At 44.7% G+C, this 20,167-nt stretch overlaps 1 protein-coding gene across 1 annotated transcript in view; it reads right to left on the bottom strand.

The window, feature by feature from the left end:
- TOLLIP (toll interacting protein) overlaps window positions 1–20,167 on the bottom strand; it is a 213,427-nt gene that overhangs the window by 72,533 nt on the left and 120,727 nt on the right. The window contains 2 exon segments of the mRNA XM_030201244.1: window positions 3,928–4,080; window positions 4,203–4,386. Coding sequence (XP_030057104.1) covers window positions 3,928–4,080; window positions 4,203–4,386 — 337 coding nt within the window.

Raw genomic sequence — 20,167 nt, 5'->3', positions numbered from 1 at the left:
TGGAAAGCTATCCTTTTTACTCATACTGGCAGAGGTGAAGAATCTCTGCGCAGTTTAGAAGAAACTCTGTGCTAATGAGGATGCTTCCTGACTCCGCGTCATGACAAGCAATGTGCCCTGTGATGTCTTCAACGCTGACAGCGTCAGTGCGCCTGATAACGGCGCAGGGTTTGTTAAGACCTCTGAGGTGTATTTAGCCGACAGGCCTTGAGCCGTCTCTATGGAGGACTCTGGCTGCTGCTAACTCGCATGTCGTGTCACTGGGAAGTAATGGTTAGACTACATAAACGGCAGAGCTGCACTTGAAGAAGGGATTTCATCCCTAATATGTTCCATTTTTGCCTCAGCCCTTTTCAGGAGCAGAACCATGTCAGATGCCTCGTTTAAAAAAACTTTAAGTTCAATTCCCTCATGTGGGAGGCCCACGATGACATGAGGGGCACATATCAAACAATCTTGTACCTGATGCTTGGACTCCATACATCTGACATAACAGTCGTGGGTGTCTAACCTGGACATTTTCCCTTTACATTGAGGGCAACAATGGCATTGTTCAATCAAAATAAAAAAAAACAGAAGGCAGGAGAAAAGAAAAAAAAAAATCAACCGACTTTACTTAGGAGGTTAAAAAAGACTGGTAATTTAACAGAAAAAGGGGTCCTAAGAAGGAGGGTGCACATGGAACTGTGGTTGTTTAAATGGTTGTTAGGGGAGAGTTCCGACATTCTAAGGAAGGTGATGGGAATCACCATCAGTGTCATGATGGATCCTGGCTGCCCATGGAGAATGTTAAATTTCCTCGTATTTGGCTTATCTACCAAATCTTTGAGGAAGCTACAATTAGTACAGAATGCTGCAAGTGAGTTGTCTGATACTTATGTCTATGTCTCTCTCTTTCCTGTTTTAAACAAACTAAAACTGACTCTCCATGGTATGCTGATTCAAATTCTAATCGGTCGATATTTAAAACTATTTAACCGGCCAGGAATGGCTCCTGGCCGGTTAAATAGCCTCAAGCCAGCTAAGTGGTAATATTCAGTGCAAGGTGGCCAGCCATCTCGCGCTGAATATTATCGCTTAGCAGCTAGTCCAGTCACCGGCTATGTTGCACAGCCAACATTCATTGGCTGATCGTCTAAGTTTAGAGGCTAGGATAGACCTGCGTAAATAGCAGGTATATCTTTGGTCACTATAACTAAGCCAGTCAGCCAATGAATATCAGCTTAACCGGTTATGTTTTAGGAGCCAAAATTAAAAACAGAAATTTAATGCTGGTCGCCAGATATGGCCCTGGCATTGAATTTCCAGGTTCACCACCAACCAAGGGAGTTAGCCGGGTGCCCTCCTGTGGTCTCAGTATCAGCCCCAAAGTCTTTAGCATTGTGTTTAAAGACTTAAGAGAGTTAGGCTCCTCTCATTTGGTGGCAGCCTTCAAGTTTATAATCCAGTTTATAATCCAGTATAGAATTTACAATCTGCTGATTCTACATACTGATTCTAATAACTGCAATGCTGAGTGAGGTCTACGAGTGGCTAAACAAAGGGGACATAGTTTTCACAGTATCACTAGACTTAGCCTCAGCCTTTGACTTAATTGATCCTAGTTTACTTTTGCAATGTTGTTAGTTTTCCTCTCTCTTAAAGAACATATCTTTTCAGGTTGCTGTTAAATGCACACACATCTCAGAAATTTCCATTAGAGTGTGGGGTCCCTCAGGGCTCCGCGCTCTTGACAACTTTGTTTAATATATTTCTTAGTTCATTAATCGCCTTGATACAGATCTTTAAAACTTAGAGTCTATTGTTATGCTGATGATATTTTGATCACAGTAAGAGTTTCCCCGCAAACCCTGGATCTAACTTGTTTGTATGAGGATTGAGATGCAACTTCAGAATGGTTAATGGTACATCGATTAGTATTAAATGTAGCAAAAACTCAGACTGTTGGATTACTGGGCACCAAGAATGCCCAATAGGAATGCCTATATTATTTGGTATCCCATTTAAACCAGTGACATGTTTTACCTATCTAGGGGTCCTTATTGATTCTAAATTGACACTGGAGAATCAATTAGCTTAACAAAGTGGCAAAAGATGGTTTCATGATATTATGAAAATTTGCGACACTTATTCAATGATTCAGCATTACACTACTTATTTCTTGGCTCGATTACAGTAATGTTTTTACGCATGCTTGCCAGGGTGTGTTTCCTGAAAAGATTATATAAACCATACATACAAAGTATCACATACCATATAAAATGAGTTTATCTTGTTGGGCAGACTGGATGGACCATTCAGGTCTTTATCTGCCATCATTTACTACGTCACTATGTATGTTACAAAATGCAGCAGTTAGATTATTAGGTAATAAATGTAAACTTGATCATGTCACTCCATTATTTGTACATTCCATTGGTTGCCTATTTTACACAGGATTCAATTTAAGATATTAGTATTGGCTCATAAGGCTTTTATGAATTGCAACCGCCTTATTTGAGATTACTAGCAATACCTTATTTACCAGCTAGGGCACTTCATTCTCTTCAGGATTTTAGAATGGTAGTCCCTAGTGTAAATAGAATATGATGGGAAAGAACAAGATAAAGAGCTTTTTTTTGTTTGGTTCCTTTTCTTTGGAATGAGCTACGAAAGGGTTTGAGAAAGTTTAAAACCTGCACAAAACTTTGTTCTTTTGTCAAGCATCTGATGACGGGATTAGGAAGGTTTATTGAGGTTACTGCAATTTAAGAAACATTAACTCTTTCTTTACTTGTGAGTGTGCTTGAATGTATGGGTTAGGCCTTTCCTGTTAAAAATGGTGTTCTTTCTAATTTATGTTATTGTACTTTAAATTGTTAACCGCCTTGATCCGACAAGGCCATATATAAAGTTTTAATAAAACATAATCAAACATTACTGTCTTTGCCTCCTCTCTCCCAGAAGCAGTGGCGCATCCATTCAAAGTGTGCATCTTGCATATGTATCCTCTGTCAGACCCTCCCTTCTCCCTCTCGCCATATCTCTCTCTCCCTTCCTTTTCAGACCCTGTAAAGCTCTTGCAATTCCCTCCCTCACCCACCCCTGGGCCTTAAAATTACTTCCAGTCTGCCTGGGCAACGCCAGCGGCCTGCACCAGGGATCTCTTTCTGAACCATCCCACCAACTTCCTGTTCTCTTAAGGGTGGGAACAGTTTCAGAGAGAAAGCTCCGGTGCAAGACGCAGACTGCCTATGAGTGCTTCTGCCGCTGGTGCTGGCCAGTCGAAAACTGGAGGTGATTTTAAGGTATGGGGAGGAGGGGGTGTGGCATGAGACAACCCCCTGTTCAAAGGTCCTGGCTACGCCACTGTCTAGAAGAAACTATTAAGAAAGGAAATGTGCATTATATTATGTTACTCTGTGTCACAAGACTGTTTGAAGATTTTAAGTTATTTAGAAAATCAGTAAAGGCTTGGTTTTGATTCAGCTTTCCCGTCCTGATTAATCAGGTGTAGTTTTAGTGGTGCTTTTCATTTTTAAATTTCAGGCACCTGTGAAACAAAAAATGATCTTATTTATAATTAGACTTTATTACTTTGCATTATTATTTTGGTTTCATGCTGTAAATCACCTTGGGGTTTTATTAGGAAAGTTATCCCTAAAGAAATGATTGACTGACTATAATGGCAGGCCACAGAGTACAAACACTGAAATAATTGATGACATGCTACCAACAACTCAATAGAAGCATTAAACAAGCCTGGCTGTGTATTTTTTTTTTTAATCAATTCACCTGGCAACCTTTATTTACTAGTTTTGCAGCGAGTAAGTCTCTCGCCAGAAACTCTCTTTCATTTGGCTGGACATGAAAGATAATAAATGATAATAACTGAACAAGAGAATGGCATCCCAATTTGCCTCTAGCTCGGAGTCTCTCCTAACTTACCGTGTAGGACATGACTAGGTTAATCATCCCTTCCTTGTCGTCACCCTGCCTTCCACTTAGGCTGTACCACTCATCCAACGTCTTGCCTTCTTTGAGAGTCGCTGGGATGGTGATGTGTGTCCAAGCAATGCGGTCATCCATAGAGAAAGCTCGCTGAGGGGGACAAAACAGACAAGAGACACTTAGTGGCAAATACATCTGTCTCTGTACACCATAAGCTGTACTTTTGGAGAATAGATCCTATACCCCTCCCCTACCCCAGTTGGGATGCTAACCTCATCAAATATTTCCAAGTAGAAGGCATCTACCCCAGGGGGGATCGTGCACTGAATCACTTTGTTCCAGCGTGGGTTCTTTGCGCCATTGTGTGCTGTTGGTGTTTCGTACACAGCGTAGCCCAGACGTATTCGGCAGTAGGGGTCCATGCGGGTCATGCCATAATTCTTTGCTAGTTTTTGCCTATCAGAAAGCCATGGAGGGGAAAAGAAAACAAAAAAAAGGTATAGCTTAGAATAGAAGTGGAATCACTCAGAATTATTAGAAGTCACATTGGGATCAGAGATCTGGAATCACCCAGACCATGTAGAAAAGAATGCCACAAATCATAACAGACTGTATGGTTTATCTGAGGGGTTGCTTATTTACTTTATATCCATTTGATTATATGCCTCAGCAGTTTAAGCTTGAAATGAATCACAAATTTCTTTTATGATATCACAGACAACAATGGATAGGAGTCATCTCCAAAACTGCCTGCTCATACACGTACAATTAGACTCATTTAGACCATAGTACCCAGCCCCAAAACCAATTAGTATGTCCCATCACAAAGCAGTATAAAGTGAATTAAAGAAAGACTGAAAATTTCCTCACAAACCTGAGTTAGGAACAAAGCGCAAGCTGACTCGCCGAACAGAAATGCCGACATGGCAACAACGGAACAAATTTCTTACTGCGTAAAAAAAATACTTTCTTTTTTTTTTTTTTTTAATACAGACAAGAATTCCATCTGAAAAGAAACACAGGTCCTGTTCAGGGAACAGTAAAAGACAGAAGGAAGAAAGGTCCGGACAGATTCCAAAAGACACAGAGTGGATTCCTGGATTCATCTGCTGCGACTAAAGGAAAGAAAATTATCAGATAAGGCATAATTTTACCTTCCATAACGTCAGCAGCAGATGAATCCAGAAACCAGTGGGATATATCAAAGCACTCCCTAGATAGGGTGGGAAGCAGACACCCCGCACGTCAACACCATTGCTCCAAACTGTGCATCTGCATGCGCCACCAAATCTATTCTGTAATGTTTAGAAAGGGAATGCAAATAAGCCCACGTCGCTGCTCGACAAATCTCTTCAACTGAAAGTACGCCGGTTTCTGCCCAAGATGTAGCTTGTGATCGAGTCCAATGAGCCCGAATGCCCACTGGAGAATGACCCGCTGAGACATACGCAGACAAAATGGTCTCTTTAATCCAACGCACAATTGTCACCTTGGAAGCAGCCTCCCCTCGTTGCTGTCCTGCCAACAGGACGAAAAGATGGTCCGAGTGTCGAAATCGTTTGAAACCTGTAAGTATTGCATCAGGGCTTTCCACACATCCAGGAACCAAAGTGAATCAAACTGAGCGGGAAAGTCCTCCCGACGAAAAGCTGGAAGAAAACAATCCTGATTAAGATGAAATGCTGACACCACCTTATGGAGGAATGAGGGAACCGGCCATAAAGAGACCCTGCCTCCATAAAATGAAGAAAGGGTTCTCGACAAGACAACGCCTGAACTCGGAAACTCTATGCGCCGAAGCTACCATCACCAAAGAGTGTCTTAAGTGTCAAGTCCTTCTCCGAAGCCTTGCATAGCGGCTCAAACGGAGCCCGCCCCAACGCAGAACCAAGTTAAGATTCCAATTAGAACAAGGTCAGCGGCAGGGAGGCCCAAGATGAAGAGCCCCTCGCAAAAAATGAGAGATGTCCGGATGGGTAGCAAACGAACATCCAGAAAGCTAACCTCGGAAGCAGGAAAGCGTCACTAGATGAACCTTCAGAAATTATAGGCCAACCCTTTCTGGAGACCTTCCTGCAGGAAGTCCAACATTTGCGAGACTGAAGAACGTGTGGATTCCAGCCCCGAAGGGCACACCATAAAACAAAAGTACGCCACACACGGCATACGCCATCATAGTGGAACGTTTCCAAGCCTGCAACAGTGCGGCTATCACCCGTATCCGAATAGCTCTTTCGTCTCAATCTCAACCTCTCAAAGGCCAGGCCATAAGACCAAAGCAGCATGGATCCTCCATCAGAACAGGCACTTGATGTAACAGATCCGGAGACGAAGGAAGGCGAAGCGGAGTCTCCACCAGCAACCGACCACATAGGATGCCGCGGCCAATCCAGAGCCACCAGGATCACTAACCCCTGATGTCTCTGATCCTGAGCAGGACCTGGCCAAGAAGAGGCCAAGGTGGAACACATACAACAGAACTTCCTGCGGCCACTGCTGAAGCAGAGCATCTAGTCCTTCGAAGCCTACTTCTCTTTGCCTGCTGAAGAACCTCTGGACTTTGGCATTGGATCGAGTCGCCATGAGGTCCATCTCCGGGCGGCCCCACCAACTGCAAATCAGCTGAAACCCAGTGTCCAACAACTCCCACTTCGCTGCGTCCAAGAGATGTTGACTGAGAAAATCTGCCTGAACAATGTCATGGTCGGCAATGTGAGTCGCTGACAGGAGAAGATTCGACTCCACCCATGACAGTAAACTGCTCGCCTCAGAACAAAGAGCCCGACAGTTCCACCCTGTCAGTTGATGTAAGCTACTGCTGTCGTGTTGTCTGAGAACATTCGAACCGGAGACCCCTACAACAACTCTCAAAACGCTTTCAAGGTCTTCAGAACCGCTCATAACTTCAATCGATTGATGGACCAAGTTGCCTCCTCCGTCCACCAGCGCCCCTGCACACAGCAGGACAGAAAATGCGCTCCCCAACCGGAAAGACTGACATCCGTCATGACTACGGGGCTGCTAGGGGCATCCCTCATTGCAGGTGGAAGGGAAGAAGCCACCAGGTTATGCTGGTCCATGCTTGAGCCAACCAAGGGAGCTGACGCAAGTAGTCCAGGGAAACTGGAGACCAGCAACTAAGAAGAGACATTTACAAAAGTCTCATGTGCGCTCGCACCCAAGGAACTACCTCGATAGTAGCCGCCATCGACCCGAGAACTTGAACATAATCCCAAACTAGGGGACTTGGCACTCATAAATGCTTCTCGCTTGGTGAGCCAACATGAGCCGCCTGCCCTCCGTCTGGGAGACTACCCCCCCCCCCCCCTCCGAGCCATATTGAAGTGCACTCTCAGATACTCCAAATTCTGCGAAGGACAGAGATGACTCTTGGGAAAGTTGATCACCCATCCGAGAGACTGAAGTATGCCCACTACCCTCTGAGTAGCTACTTGGCTCTCCGACTCCGATGACGCCCGAATGAGCCAGTCATCCAAATAGGGGTGAACTCGAACCCCCTCTCTCCTTAACGCCGCTGCCACCATCACTACCATTACCTTGGAGAAAGTGCAAGGCGCTATGGCCAAACCAAAAGGTAAGGTTTGAAACTGGAAGTGCTGCCCTAGGACAGAGACCGCAGGAATCGCTGATGTGGAAGCCACAGCGGAATATGTAGATAAGCCGCCTTGAGGTCTAGGGCTGTCAAAACCTCCTGTGGTTGGACCGCCGCTATCACTGCTCAGAGTTTCCATGCGGAAATGATGAAACAGAGGAACTGGTTTACCTTACAGAGGTTGAGAACAGGTCTGACCGAACCCCCTTTCTTCAGAACTATGAAGAATATGCAGTACCGACTGGCACTGGAACCGCTGAAACAGCCCCAATGCCAACAGGTCACGCAACACACTGAACACCGCCTCTCGCTTTGAGGAAGAGGCGCACCAGGATTCCAAGAAGAGTCTCAGACTGGAGTCGCAATTCTAATTTGTAACCATCTTTGATAACATAGAGAACCCACTGGTCCGAAGTGATGTTGGCCCATTCTTGGTAAATTGGGTCAGCTGACCCCCTATCCTTAAGGCCGAAGAGTGGACCGGTGTCCCATCATTGAGAGAATCGAGCAGCTGCCCCCTGACAGGCCGCAGAACCCACTCCCTTTTTGTCTCCATGAAAGGAAGACCTCTGTTGAAATCGAGATCGAGGAAAGGAAGAGGAAGATCTACCCGGACGATACCACCTGGCTTCTCGAAACCAAGGCTTAGTGGATCCAGAACGGCTTGAGGTCTTGGGCTTATCCTCGGGTAACCTCTGAGACTTAGAATAACCCAAATCCTTAATAATCTTTTCCAAATCCTCTCCAAACAACAGCTTGCTTCGAAAGAGTAACCTGGTAAGGCACTGCATAGAGGCCATATCTGCCGCCCAATGACAAAGCCACAATAGGCGTCGAGACGTGACAGCTAAAGCCATAAGTTTCGCCGAAGACCAAAAATGATCATATAAGGCGTCCGTCAGATAAGCAAGAGCAGCCTCCATCTTTGGTACAAAGGCTACAAGAAAACCCCCCGGCTCCTGCTCTTGATCTGTAGACTGCTGGAGCCAATCCAGAGAAGCCCGGGCCGAGTAAGAACTACAAACGGATGCTTTGAGGGCTAAGGCAGTCACCTCAAAAGTACACTTCAGGGAGGCTTCCAAACGCATGTCCTGTATGTCCTTTAACACCACCCCTCCTTCCACCGGAAGGGTGGTTTTCTTGGTGACTGCTGTCACCAAAGAATCTATCCGTGGAAGATCCAAGTTTTCTGCTAGGCTACTCTGGACCAGGTACAAACAAGCCATGGCCTTAGACACCTTGAGAGGCGCATCAGGGTCAGCCCGCTGTGCTGTGATGATCTCCTGAATAGCTTTGTGTACTGGAAAAGCTCTGGTGGGCCTTCTCGTACTTGCCATGCAAACATTCATCGATGCTGCCCCTTGCGCCTCAGGATCTTCAATGTTCAAGACTTCTAAGGTCGACGAAATAAGAGAAGACAGTTCTTCTCTATGAAAATACGCACTGCTCCTCAGAGATGATCTCTCCCTCCTCGATATCTTGCACAGTCAGGGACCGCAAAGAATCCCTTGAACATCCAGAGAGAAGGGACAAGAGACCTTGGCGCAACAGAGCCATGCCAGACTCCGATTCCAGGTGTCTGCGTTTATGAGATTAAAGCACCTCAACTAGGAGAGACTGCCACTTGCCTCACCCAGTGCCGCCGCAGGCTCATGTCGTTCACTTGATAAAGCAGGTGGGGGCAGATTACGTTTTAACAGATATGCTTGATGTAACAGAAGAATGGGAGAAAACAGGACCCCCGAAACAGCCACCTTACTTCCGGTCGCTGATGACCCACTAAGAGGAACACCCAGTCCTAGCAGAGCCCCACTGTAGTCCTTTCCCGCTAAATTCCTGCTTTGCTTAATCGAGAAAGCAGAGGAGAATTGCGGAGAATCCGAGGGAAGGAACCACAGGCGGATAGAAAATTAAGCCCGCCTCATGAGTTCTGCGCGAGAATCCGGCGTGCCAGACAGCAAAGCCCCCGATTCACTCCCCCTGGTCACAGCACAGTCTGGGCTGCACACCCCCACTGCCGACCGGACGTTTCCCACATCAGGAGCAGCGCTTAAGGCCTCTGTCGCCATCCCACATGATCAAACCGGAGGAGTCACTCACCCAAGGAAGAAAGGTAGAGGTTCTAGTCTACACAGGTACTGACAATCCAGTCCAGTACTCTGATCTCCTCCTCAGTAGTTGTTCCCATGCTGCACAGAATTATGCTGAAATAGCACTGCTCTTTTTTTTTGTGAAGAAGTTTGAGAAGTCAAAGCACCGAGAGACACAGCGTTCACAGGGTGAGGCAGGGACAGAAAACCAGTATGCCTCTAAAGAGGGTCCCAACACACACATCCCTGGCCTCAACTGGCTAACAGCCCAGGAGACTCAAAAAATCCAAAAACTCAGGAGCTGGGTCCGTCTACCACCTGATGGAGATACAGATATACTAATTGGTTTTAGGGCTCGTACTATGGTATAGCTCTCTGCAATTTAGTTCTCTATCTCCACCTGCTGGTAGATGGATACAACCCACTTGTTTCTGGATTCATCTGCTGCTGACGCTATGAAAATTCAATTGAGGACACTGAAGCAACCAAGGGGAAATCCTCAGGCTGAGCAACCACATTGAAAATAATGCAACCCTCCTAAAGCTGAAAAACCTAACAAAATTAAAGGACATATGGGGATTCTATGGCAGAGGAGGCTCGATCTCTCTGAAAATTAGAAAGGTGTCAGAGAAGAGTACACTTGGAGGTAAGGCACATTCAAACACTGTCCTGGAAAAAACCAGATTGAAGGATTCCATGAAACAACAGAAGCATGGAAAAGTATGCATATACATGAGAAAAGCTGTTCAAGTTTTTCCATTTAGAATCTGCGAAATGCGGAATACTAGTGCTGTCAGAGGACATCACCCACATTTGAGAGTGGTCAGTGTGCTTGTCTTCAGAGGAAAGGGATAATAAATCTGTGTCCCAGCCTACAGGAAATGCTCAAAGTTTAGAATTTACAATATCCAAGACATAAAATTATTTTTATAATCTTGCTGATGGGAGCTACTCTTGAGGTTACTCCAGTCACCAGTAAACTAATTTAACATGAATAAACAGCTATGGCTGGAAGGGAATTAGAGGCTTCAGTGAGCTAAAATGTATATGCCAACCAATGATCCAGTATAAACAAAACAAATACAAATCTGGATGTCATTAAAAGACTTCTATTAATAAGCTCTATGTAATATGTAAAAAGACCAGAAATTCATTGAGAGAGCTCTCAGTCATTCCACAGATCCTTGCTGTTTTACAAGCTAAACACTTAAGTATATCCTCAGACAAACAAATTTTGTTAAATTCTATAAAGCAGCCTCTCTAATGTGAAGATTCCATTTTAGAAGCTGTCACCTTTAACCGATAACATTATCAAGACTTCAAGAAGACAGCAGTTGTCTCCCTTCTGGTCGTAAAGAAACAAGTTGGTCAATATTCAAAAGCAGTTAATGCAGTCGTCAAGGTGTATGGTCCTGTGTGGGAGTTTATGGGAAGTTACCACACTCCCTCATGGTTGCAGTACTACCTTAAACCCCTCACACCCAGGGGAGGAGTGACTCAGCAAAGGCAGAGCTTGGAGGGCATGGCCCAGGGAAGATTTCAGCTCAGAGCACTGTCAGGTCAGGGACACCCAGCAGCAAAGAATCCTCCAAGGCGGCTCCAAGCTGTGCTACCATATCTGTAGAGGCCGGGGAACACAAAAGCAACACACCAGCTGATGCCTTCACCAAAAGGATTATAAAAAGCAGAAGCTTACTTCAGGTAGGCCAAGCATAACTTCGAACTTCAACAACACTAATCCTTAAGGCCTGCCTAGCACTAGGCCTACATATAGAAAATAATATTCGCTGAGATTGTGGCGCTTGTCTGCCACAGCCTATAGGATGATAGCATTTGAGTTCTAAAGAGGCTTTTGACCTTCAAGTCATCATTATGATTGTGAAGGAACAGGTTTCTTATGTTTGATTATCTGATTGCAGAAATAAAGGGCCCAATATTCAGCCGGCAGCGCTTTTGCTGTCCACCGCTAGCATTAAAGTCAGATATTCGATGAAGGGCTGTTTCTGACGATCAGCACTGAACACCCAGGGGGTTTTTTAACTGCTAAAAAATTAACTGGTTATGCTGCTGTGCAATGCTAACCAATTCACTTTTTAGTGGTCAAATAGGACAGCTATTTATGCAGACCTATTTGGACGCTATACGTAACCAGCCTAACCGGATAAATCGCACAAATATAGCCAGTTATGCACTAGGCCACTAACCAGCACTATTCAGTGGGAGATAACTGGTTATCTCACACTGAATATTGCTGGTTAGGCACCAATATGCTATTTAACTGGTCAGCAGCTGTTCTTGAACATCGGAGGGCAAGTTATTTGTTCTATCTGCAAACTCCTAGGTATGCTGGTATTCTTTGAAGCCCTGCAGCCAGCTGCCACCCCCATGCTTTCACAGGTCCAATAACTTCCTTTTTTTTCAAATTTCTGGGGCTTATCATTCCATTCAGCGTGTGGTATCCTCTTCCTTCCTCACATTCAGACAACTCATCCCCTTCTAGATTGCAGTTTCCTCCATATTATCCTTCACTCGCTTGTACTGTCTAAGCTCGACTATTGTAGTTCTGTCCTTCTTGGTTTGCCCGCCTATCAGCTACCCGTCTGCAGTTGGTCCAAAACACTGTGGTAAAACTGCTTCATAATCGGAAGAAATATAACAATGTACCCCTCTTCCTCATTGCAGGAACATGCGCTTCCTGTGTCCTTCCAGATTCATTTTAAGATTAGCCTCCTTTCTCACAGTATTCTATCCTCTGGTCTACTGTCTTTTTGCCTTTTCTTTTCAAATCCGTATGTTCCCACTTGATCCCTTCAGCTAAGTAGGGGCTTACTCATCATTCCTTCTTTTTTGTCAGGTTTTCTCCGGATGCTCTCAGGAACTCCTGTTATAAAGTGTGGTAGCACCTACACTATGGAATAACCTTCCCCTCTATCTGCGCCTTGAGGGGTCCTTTAACAATTTCAAATCCCATCTTACAGCCTATTATTTCTCTTTGGCCTTTTCACCTTTCTGATGTTATATTTGCTTTGTCTTTTCAGGCATGTTACCTGGCAGCACCTGTCTTCCATTGTTTTTTTCCTTTTCCATTATTCCTTTTGTAAACATGTAATTTTTCCCTTTCCCCTCTTGTCTTCTGTGTTATGACCTGTCCTCTGTGTCGTGGCATGCCTTAAGACTTCATTTTGACATATTGTAAACTGTTAGATTTCTTTTGAACATTTGTGGTATATCAAATAATTGAACTTATATCATAACTTTGTCTGCTTAAGTACTCTATATAGGCAACTTATACATTTGAAATTGGGGAATTGACCGGGCTTAGAAATCAGCCCTAGAGTAGAAAGATCTCTGCTGCTACAGATAGCTTATGCATTTAGGTCTGAAAACAGACATAGCGGGATAAAATTATGCAGATAAATTATCTGAATAGCTCTATCCATCCATTTTCTGTGAACCAAGTTTAACAGGATTACTGAAAATCTGTATAAGAGGTATCCCTCTTCTAAAATGGGAAGTAAACATACATTTTAAAAGTTAATCAGCAACACTGTGTCCTGTTCAAATCTCTGTGCTGCTGCAGATTATACACCTGTAAGTAGCACAATAGTTTATGGACTTTCCTCCAGGAATTTATCCAAACCTTTTTTTAAACCCTACGCTAACAGTTTTGACACATCCTCCTGCAATGACTCCAGAGGCTTACTATGCATTGAGTAAACAAATAATTTTCTATTTATTTTTAAATGTATTAGGACGTGATGACATGGCTTGTCCCCTAGTCTTGTAATTTTGAAAGTGTATACAATTGATTTGCACTTACCCATTCCACACTACTCAGAATTTTGTGCACTTCTACCACATCTCCCTCTAGCTATCTTTTTTTCAAGCTGAAGAGCCCTAACCTCATAAGCCTTTCCTCATATGAAAGGACTTCCATCCCCTTAATCATTTTGGTTTACCCTCCTCTATATCTATTCTAATTCCATTATATCTATTTTGAGATTAATGACTACAATTACACACAATACTCAGAGGGCAGTCTCACCATGAAGGCATTATGATATTCTCTGTTTTTCCTCTCTTTTTCTTCCCTAATAATTCCTAACTTTGTTTACTTTTTGGCCGCTGCCACACACTAAACGAAGACTGCCATAATTGTCCACAATGTAAGCTAGATCTTTCTCCTGGGTGGTGACATGTGAACCTAGCATTCTGAAGATATAATAGGGTTATTCTTCCTAATGCACATCACTTTGCACTTCATGTGTAAGGGCCAATATTCTTATACTGACTTTTTAAATATCTTATTTCTGAAGTAGAACATACAGAAAATTTGGCTCCATAAACCATAAGCTACCTCCAACAAGCACCAAATTATAATAAATAGAAAGAGGAAACAATGCCTCTTGTTAAAATCAGCTGTTTACATCTAGAGGAACTTTTTACTTAAAATTCCCATGCAAACGTATTGTGAACTATAATTCCCTTAAATATGTGTTTATGGATCTGAGTCAACTGTCCGCATTCGTGGCTTCAAAAAATGCTATTGGAGTTAAATGAAAATTGTTTTGTACTAGCCTTGCTATATGCTAGATTGCTTTGATTTTTCTCTTTCTTTTTTCCTGTTTTCTCCACCTTAATCTTGGAATCCATATAATGAGGACTTAAGTGTTATTACTTAATACTGTTGATTATAGTGTATAAATATTTCTTTGAAATTTGTGAGGCTATAACACTTCTTATACAAGATTATTCTTGGAAATGTAAGTTGAAATTGTAAAATAAAATAAAAAAAAAATTATAACACATTACAATAAACACCCAAAACTTCTAAAGCATTAGCAATCTAACAATTCTAAATAATATAATGAAGACTGGTTTGGAAAGGAATTAGGTAGGACATTTATACCTGCTGATTATTTATCTTATATTATATTCCTTATATAGTGCCTTTCTGTGGTACAAAGTAGTTTACATTTATTATATGCAAGTACTTTTCTCCTTCTAGTAGGCTCACAATCTAAGTTCTTGTACCTGTGCAATGGAGGGGTAAATGACTTGCCCAGGGTCATAAGGAGCTACAGTGGGAACTGAACCCAGTTCCCTGGAGACAAGATGTGGTCCCTCTTCACAAAAGCGGGGAATCCAACGGCTGCAGTATCTGAGACAACATGGCTTTACTGAAGGAAAATACTACCAAACAAATCTGATTGATTTCTTTGACTGGGTGGCCAAGAACTACACGAAGGACATGTGCTATATGTAATCTATTTGGATTTCAGCAAAGCGTTTGAAATGGTTCTTCAAAGAAGACTCATGAATAAGCTCAGAGGGCTGAACTTTAGAACCCAAAGTGGTGAACCAGATTGGAAACTGGTTGACCGACAGATGGCAGAGGGTGGTGGTAAACAGAACACGCTCAGAGAAAAGGAAAGGTGAGCAGTGGAGTCCCTCAGGGATCAGTACTGGGCTGATTCTGTTTAATATATTTGTGAGAGACATTGCTGAAGGATAAGACAGAAAAGTTTGCCTTTTTGTGGATGACACAAAGATAGCCAATAGAGTGGATACCACAGAGGGAGTAGAAACCATGAGAAGATCTCCAAAAATTAGAAGAATGGACAAAGGTCTGGCAGTTAAAATTAACAATCTGTAAACACAGGGGAATAATACTTTGATTCAGAGTTCTGCAATCTATAACTCTATACAACAAATGTACTTGATTATAAATATACAAAATTTTTAATGTCTACACATACACATCCTATATAATAATTCTCACCTCCAACGTTCTAAAACCTGGCTGCCTGTGTCCGTAACTTGCTGGGTCTCCGAAGCCTCAGCTGACATCACTGCAGGGGGAGGAGTAGGGAAACAGGCTCCGCGTGTTTCCTTACTCCTTCCCCTGCCTACAAAGCAGCTCTTACTGCCGCCCCCCCCCCTCGTCGCATCACCCAAGCCCCTCCCCCTTCCCCCACGGCGCATCACCAGTCCCTACCCCTCCCCCCTCGCGGCCAGCATAGGACGAAGGTGAGCCAGCACAGGGTGAGCTGCTCTCACATTTTCCCCGTCAGTGGACTCTGCCCCTTCGTCCTCCTGGAGCCTCTGATTGGTTCTACTCCCTGCCCGTCTCCCCTCCACTCCCCGTCCCCATGGCAGACGCTGCAGGAGGAAGAGGAGGCGGGGTAAAGGATCCCGGTGTCCTCTCAGCCGGCCCAGGAACAGTTTGTGGCAGCAGAGGGAGCGACATGGGGCCGGGGAGTTATGAGCTGCCTGTCACCTTCCTCCCCGGCGGAGCATGAAGGTTACCGTGGACTTTGACGAGTGCCTTAAGGACTCTCCCCACTTCCTACCGAAACGAGCCTCTCTCTATCTCTTTGTCCCTCTCTCTCACACACAGTCTCACACACACACTCTCTGTCTCTCACACACTCTCACACAAACACACACACACTCTGTCTCTCTCTCTGACATACACACTCCATCTCTCACACACACATACACTCTAAGGAAAATCTTGCTAGCGCACCGTTTCATTTCTGACAGAAACGGGCTTTTTCCCTAGTATACAATAAATCACCACAAGTTTTGCAGAGATTCACATGTACCCATATTCCATACCCTCTTGTATTTTCTCAATAGCTTAATCTACAGTCAGCCCCCCAAGTTGTCAGTTATTTCGCTGAAGTTGATCACCGACCAGATTTCACAGTTATCCAATAACCCAGTCAAACGCAGAGCTTGAACCCACTGCTTATATCTTTGATGTCAATGACAAAATCCAACGGGAAATACCCGTATGTGATGTTATCCAAGCCTCCAAGACCGCTGCTCATAACTGTTGTATTGGGACTTTTTTATTTTCTGCCCTGGGCCCTAGCTTACCGACTGACCCTTGCTGTAGCTGGTGGGGATCCCCAAGCTCCATCAGCTGAGTACCTTCTCTGAAGGCAGCCAAATTCCCTTCTACTGAGCTTGCCATATGGCGGTAACATCCTTGAGCCACCAGTAACTAAGTATGCATAGGGTGTCGGCATCAGTGACATCACTCAAGGAGTTGCTGCTGCCTGCCAAGCATGGTAAAAGAGGTTCTGGTTGTCTTCGGAGGAAGTCTTCAGCTGACAGACCTCGGGGATCCTCATGAGCTAAAGTATATTTCGAGTTGGGATGGCAAGAAAAGGGGGGAGAGTGGGGGGAGGAAGAGGACATGGCAGAGAGAAAATTTTGTGCCTACCCAAAATTGTCTGGTTATATCACTGAATCAAATGTACATAAGATAAATCCTACACATCTCCATAGCGATAGAAGTGACTGAAAACCAGAAAATTGCATGCAGTGATCACACTGTAAAGTTAAGTAGACGGAAAGGGAAATGGGACCTGATATACCCGCCTTTCTGAGGTTTTTGCAACTACATTCAAAGTGGTTTACATATATTCAGGTACTTATTTTGTACCAGGGGCAATAGAGGGTTAAGTGACTTGCCCAGAGTCACAAGGAGCTGCAGTGGAATCGAACTCAGTTCCCCAGGATCAAAGTCCACTGCACTTACCACTAGGCTACTCCTCCACTGCTCCCTACTGCTGCCCTCCCAAGGCCTCAGTTCACAACTGTTCCCTCTCTATTATCAAAGCTTTTACTTCCCACTGCCCCACTTCAGGCCTCTGCTATGGCCTCCTCCTCCTCTTGGCCACTTCCTCTTTCCAGCTACAAAATTCCTCCTGTTACTGCAACCCCCCCCCCCCCCCATGCCCCTACAAGTTGTCCCATCCCATGATGTCTGCCTACGTTCTGTTTATTTAGTTTAGTTTCCAAGTTTATTATTCATTAGATATACATCTCTTAATAATGCCATCTAGTGTGGTTTACAAATAAAAATAAATTGTTATACTGTATTTATTCATTAGGATTATCTGCCTTTTTGAAGGAATTTCACTCAAGGCCGTGTACAGCAAGAATAAGTCAAACATAAGCAAACAGACAAGTAGTAAAGATATTCAAATAACAATACAAAGTATGGCATAGTATGCTACATTATAATGTCAACACAATAAGCAATAAACATTTTAATAGACAGCATAGGGTGTAAGCAAAGATGGAGCACAGAGATAGATTAGGGTAAGAGGAGTTAGAAAATAAGGGAACTAATTTAAGAAAGTTGCACATGGGGTCAGAAAGGTGGTCGAATATTATCTAGCTAGGGAAGGTGGATAAATATGTCCTGCTATAGTATATGCAGCCAGTGTTACTTCTTGTTGGTATGTGACTAGAAAGTTAATTACTTCTTCCATTAAAGGCCTGGATGAAGAGGCAAGATTTACTTGCTTCCTGAAGCAGAGATAGTCTTTTCTTAAGCGAACCTTTCAGGCAATGCATTCCCTATGAAACTACACTAGAAATGAACTACGTCATTAAAAAATAGACTAAAGTTACAGATCCCCATATGGGCAGCCACCCTCCACTCCCACAGCCACTACATTTGTAACCACTTCCTATATAATATTCTCACCTCCAACGTTCTGAGGCTGCCTGGAACCGTGATCTTTCGAAGGTGGTCTGGTAGATGGAGTAGATCATCCCACTGATTGGCTGCGTCTCGGATGACGTCACCATCCCGACGCACAGCAACAAACCGTGACCCAGGCAGGGGGAGGAGTAGGGAAACACGCTACTCCTCCCCCTGCCAACCGCCCTAAAAAAACCGCCACCTCCCTCCCTCTCTTCTCCCGAACCGCTGCCGCCCTCCCAAAACTCCCCCCAGCTGATGAAAAAACCGCCGCCCCTAGGAGCCTCAGTTGTGCCTGCCTGCCTCCCATTTCATTTCCATCAGAACGGGTGCGCTACAGTGATGTGGGTAAGCAAAAGTGAAAGATGATGCAACCATGCTTGGAAGGAATGGAACTGGGAGGGGAGGGGGAATGAGGACCCTGGGAGAAAGCGGGGGTGAGGACCCTGGGAAGGAGGGGAGGTGAGGACCCAAGGAGGGAGGGAGGATGAGGACCCTGGGAAGGAGGGGAGGTGAGGACCCAAGGAGGGAGGGAGGATGAGGACCCAGGGAGGGAGGATGAGGACCCTGGAACTGGAAGGAGGGAGGGGAGGCCCTGGCACACACTCTCATTCACTCTCTCTCTATCACACATTCACTCTCACACACACTCTGTAAAACACACACACTCCAAGGAAAACCTTGCTAGCGCCTCTTTCCTTTCAACAGAAACGGGCCTTTTTTACTAGTATATCTATAACTTTCAAGAAACAGATGATTCATTTTTGGAGCATTCAGGCATTCCCCAGTGGACCAGTGAGGCCAGTCAAGTGGAAGTGGAGAGATCCAATGATTCACTTGTGCTGATGCAATTTGGTTGACTCAAACTGCCTTTGTCTGCCACTGCTATTGTCTCTCCCCTCCCTCTGACATTCCACCTCCTGTCTGAGCTACTTGAAGAGCTGGAACAGCAGCAAAGCTATTTGCACAGCTGTAGAACTTAACAGGCAATGAGACTGGAATGCCGGATTAGTCCCACAGTTGCACAAGTGACTTTAACTGTATGCTTCCCTCTCTTTCCTTTCCCTCTAGCTGCAGCCACAAAACAAGAGGCACAAGTTCCAGCTTGTAATACACTACTGCCCATCTCCATGTATAACAGCAGCTGCATAAAAGCTCCACTACCGCAGGATATAGCTACTCTGAGAGGAAAGCTGCATCTGTAGAGAGCTAGATACAGGTGCCACAGCCCAACCAAAAGGGCTGGGACCAGGCAGGGTGGTAGGCAAATTAACACCACAGCAGCTGAGGCTAGTAGTGAACAGAGAACAGAGCACTGTACAGGTTATGATTCCATCACAAAGCTATCACACAGTAGGCTCTTCCCTCCCCCTGCCAGGAGCTGCTGCAGGCAGCAACAACAGACACAGCAGAGCACAGGAAGCAGCCAAGGCTCAGCATAAGACATTGACCACCCTGGATGAGTCAGATATGAAGGCCCTGGAGACCAGGGGCAAGAACTCAGGCAATTTGAAAGCAGCAAGAGGGTGTGTGGGGACTTAGAAGTCACACACTACATTGGGTGGCTTCAGGTGGGGATTAGGGGTGAATGGGGAACTACCAGTGAGCTGAGCTCCCTGAAACACAGAGCGCATAGAAATGCTAATATGAATGCTGCTGCCACATGACTTCCAAGTCTGACACAGGGTGCAGCAAATGAAGCAGCATTCATGTTGGCACAGGCTGTAACCTGTGGCAGACATGTTGTCAGTGGGAAGGTAGATTTTACAGAGTAACTGCTGACTGAAGATGATGGGTACGAGAGAGAGAGAGAGAGAGAGACTGCTACCGTGTTCCCCGAAAATAAGACAGTGTCTTATATTAATTTTTGCTCCCAAAGATGCGCTAGGTCTTATTTTCAGGGGATGTCTTATTCGGGAGTAGTAGGGGGACTGTGGCGTTCGGGAACAGTATTAAAGTGGGGGCGGTATCCTGCAGGAGTAGGCCATGGCTCGCCTATCTGTCCACAGTGACCGCAGGACTCGAGCG

This window comes from Microcaecilia unicolor, chromosome 4 (assembly GCF_901765095.1).
Source record: "Microcaecilia unicolor chromosome 4, aMicUni1.1, whole genome shotgun sequence".
Taxonomy (NCBI): domain Eukaryota; kingdom Metazoa; phylum Chordata; class Amphibia; order Gymnophiona; family Siphonopidae; genus Microcaecilia; species Microcaecilia unicolor.
Note: the sequence above shows the minus strand (reverse complement) of the source record. Positions and strands in the feature narration are given on the sequence as shown.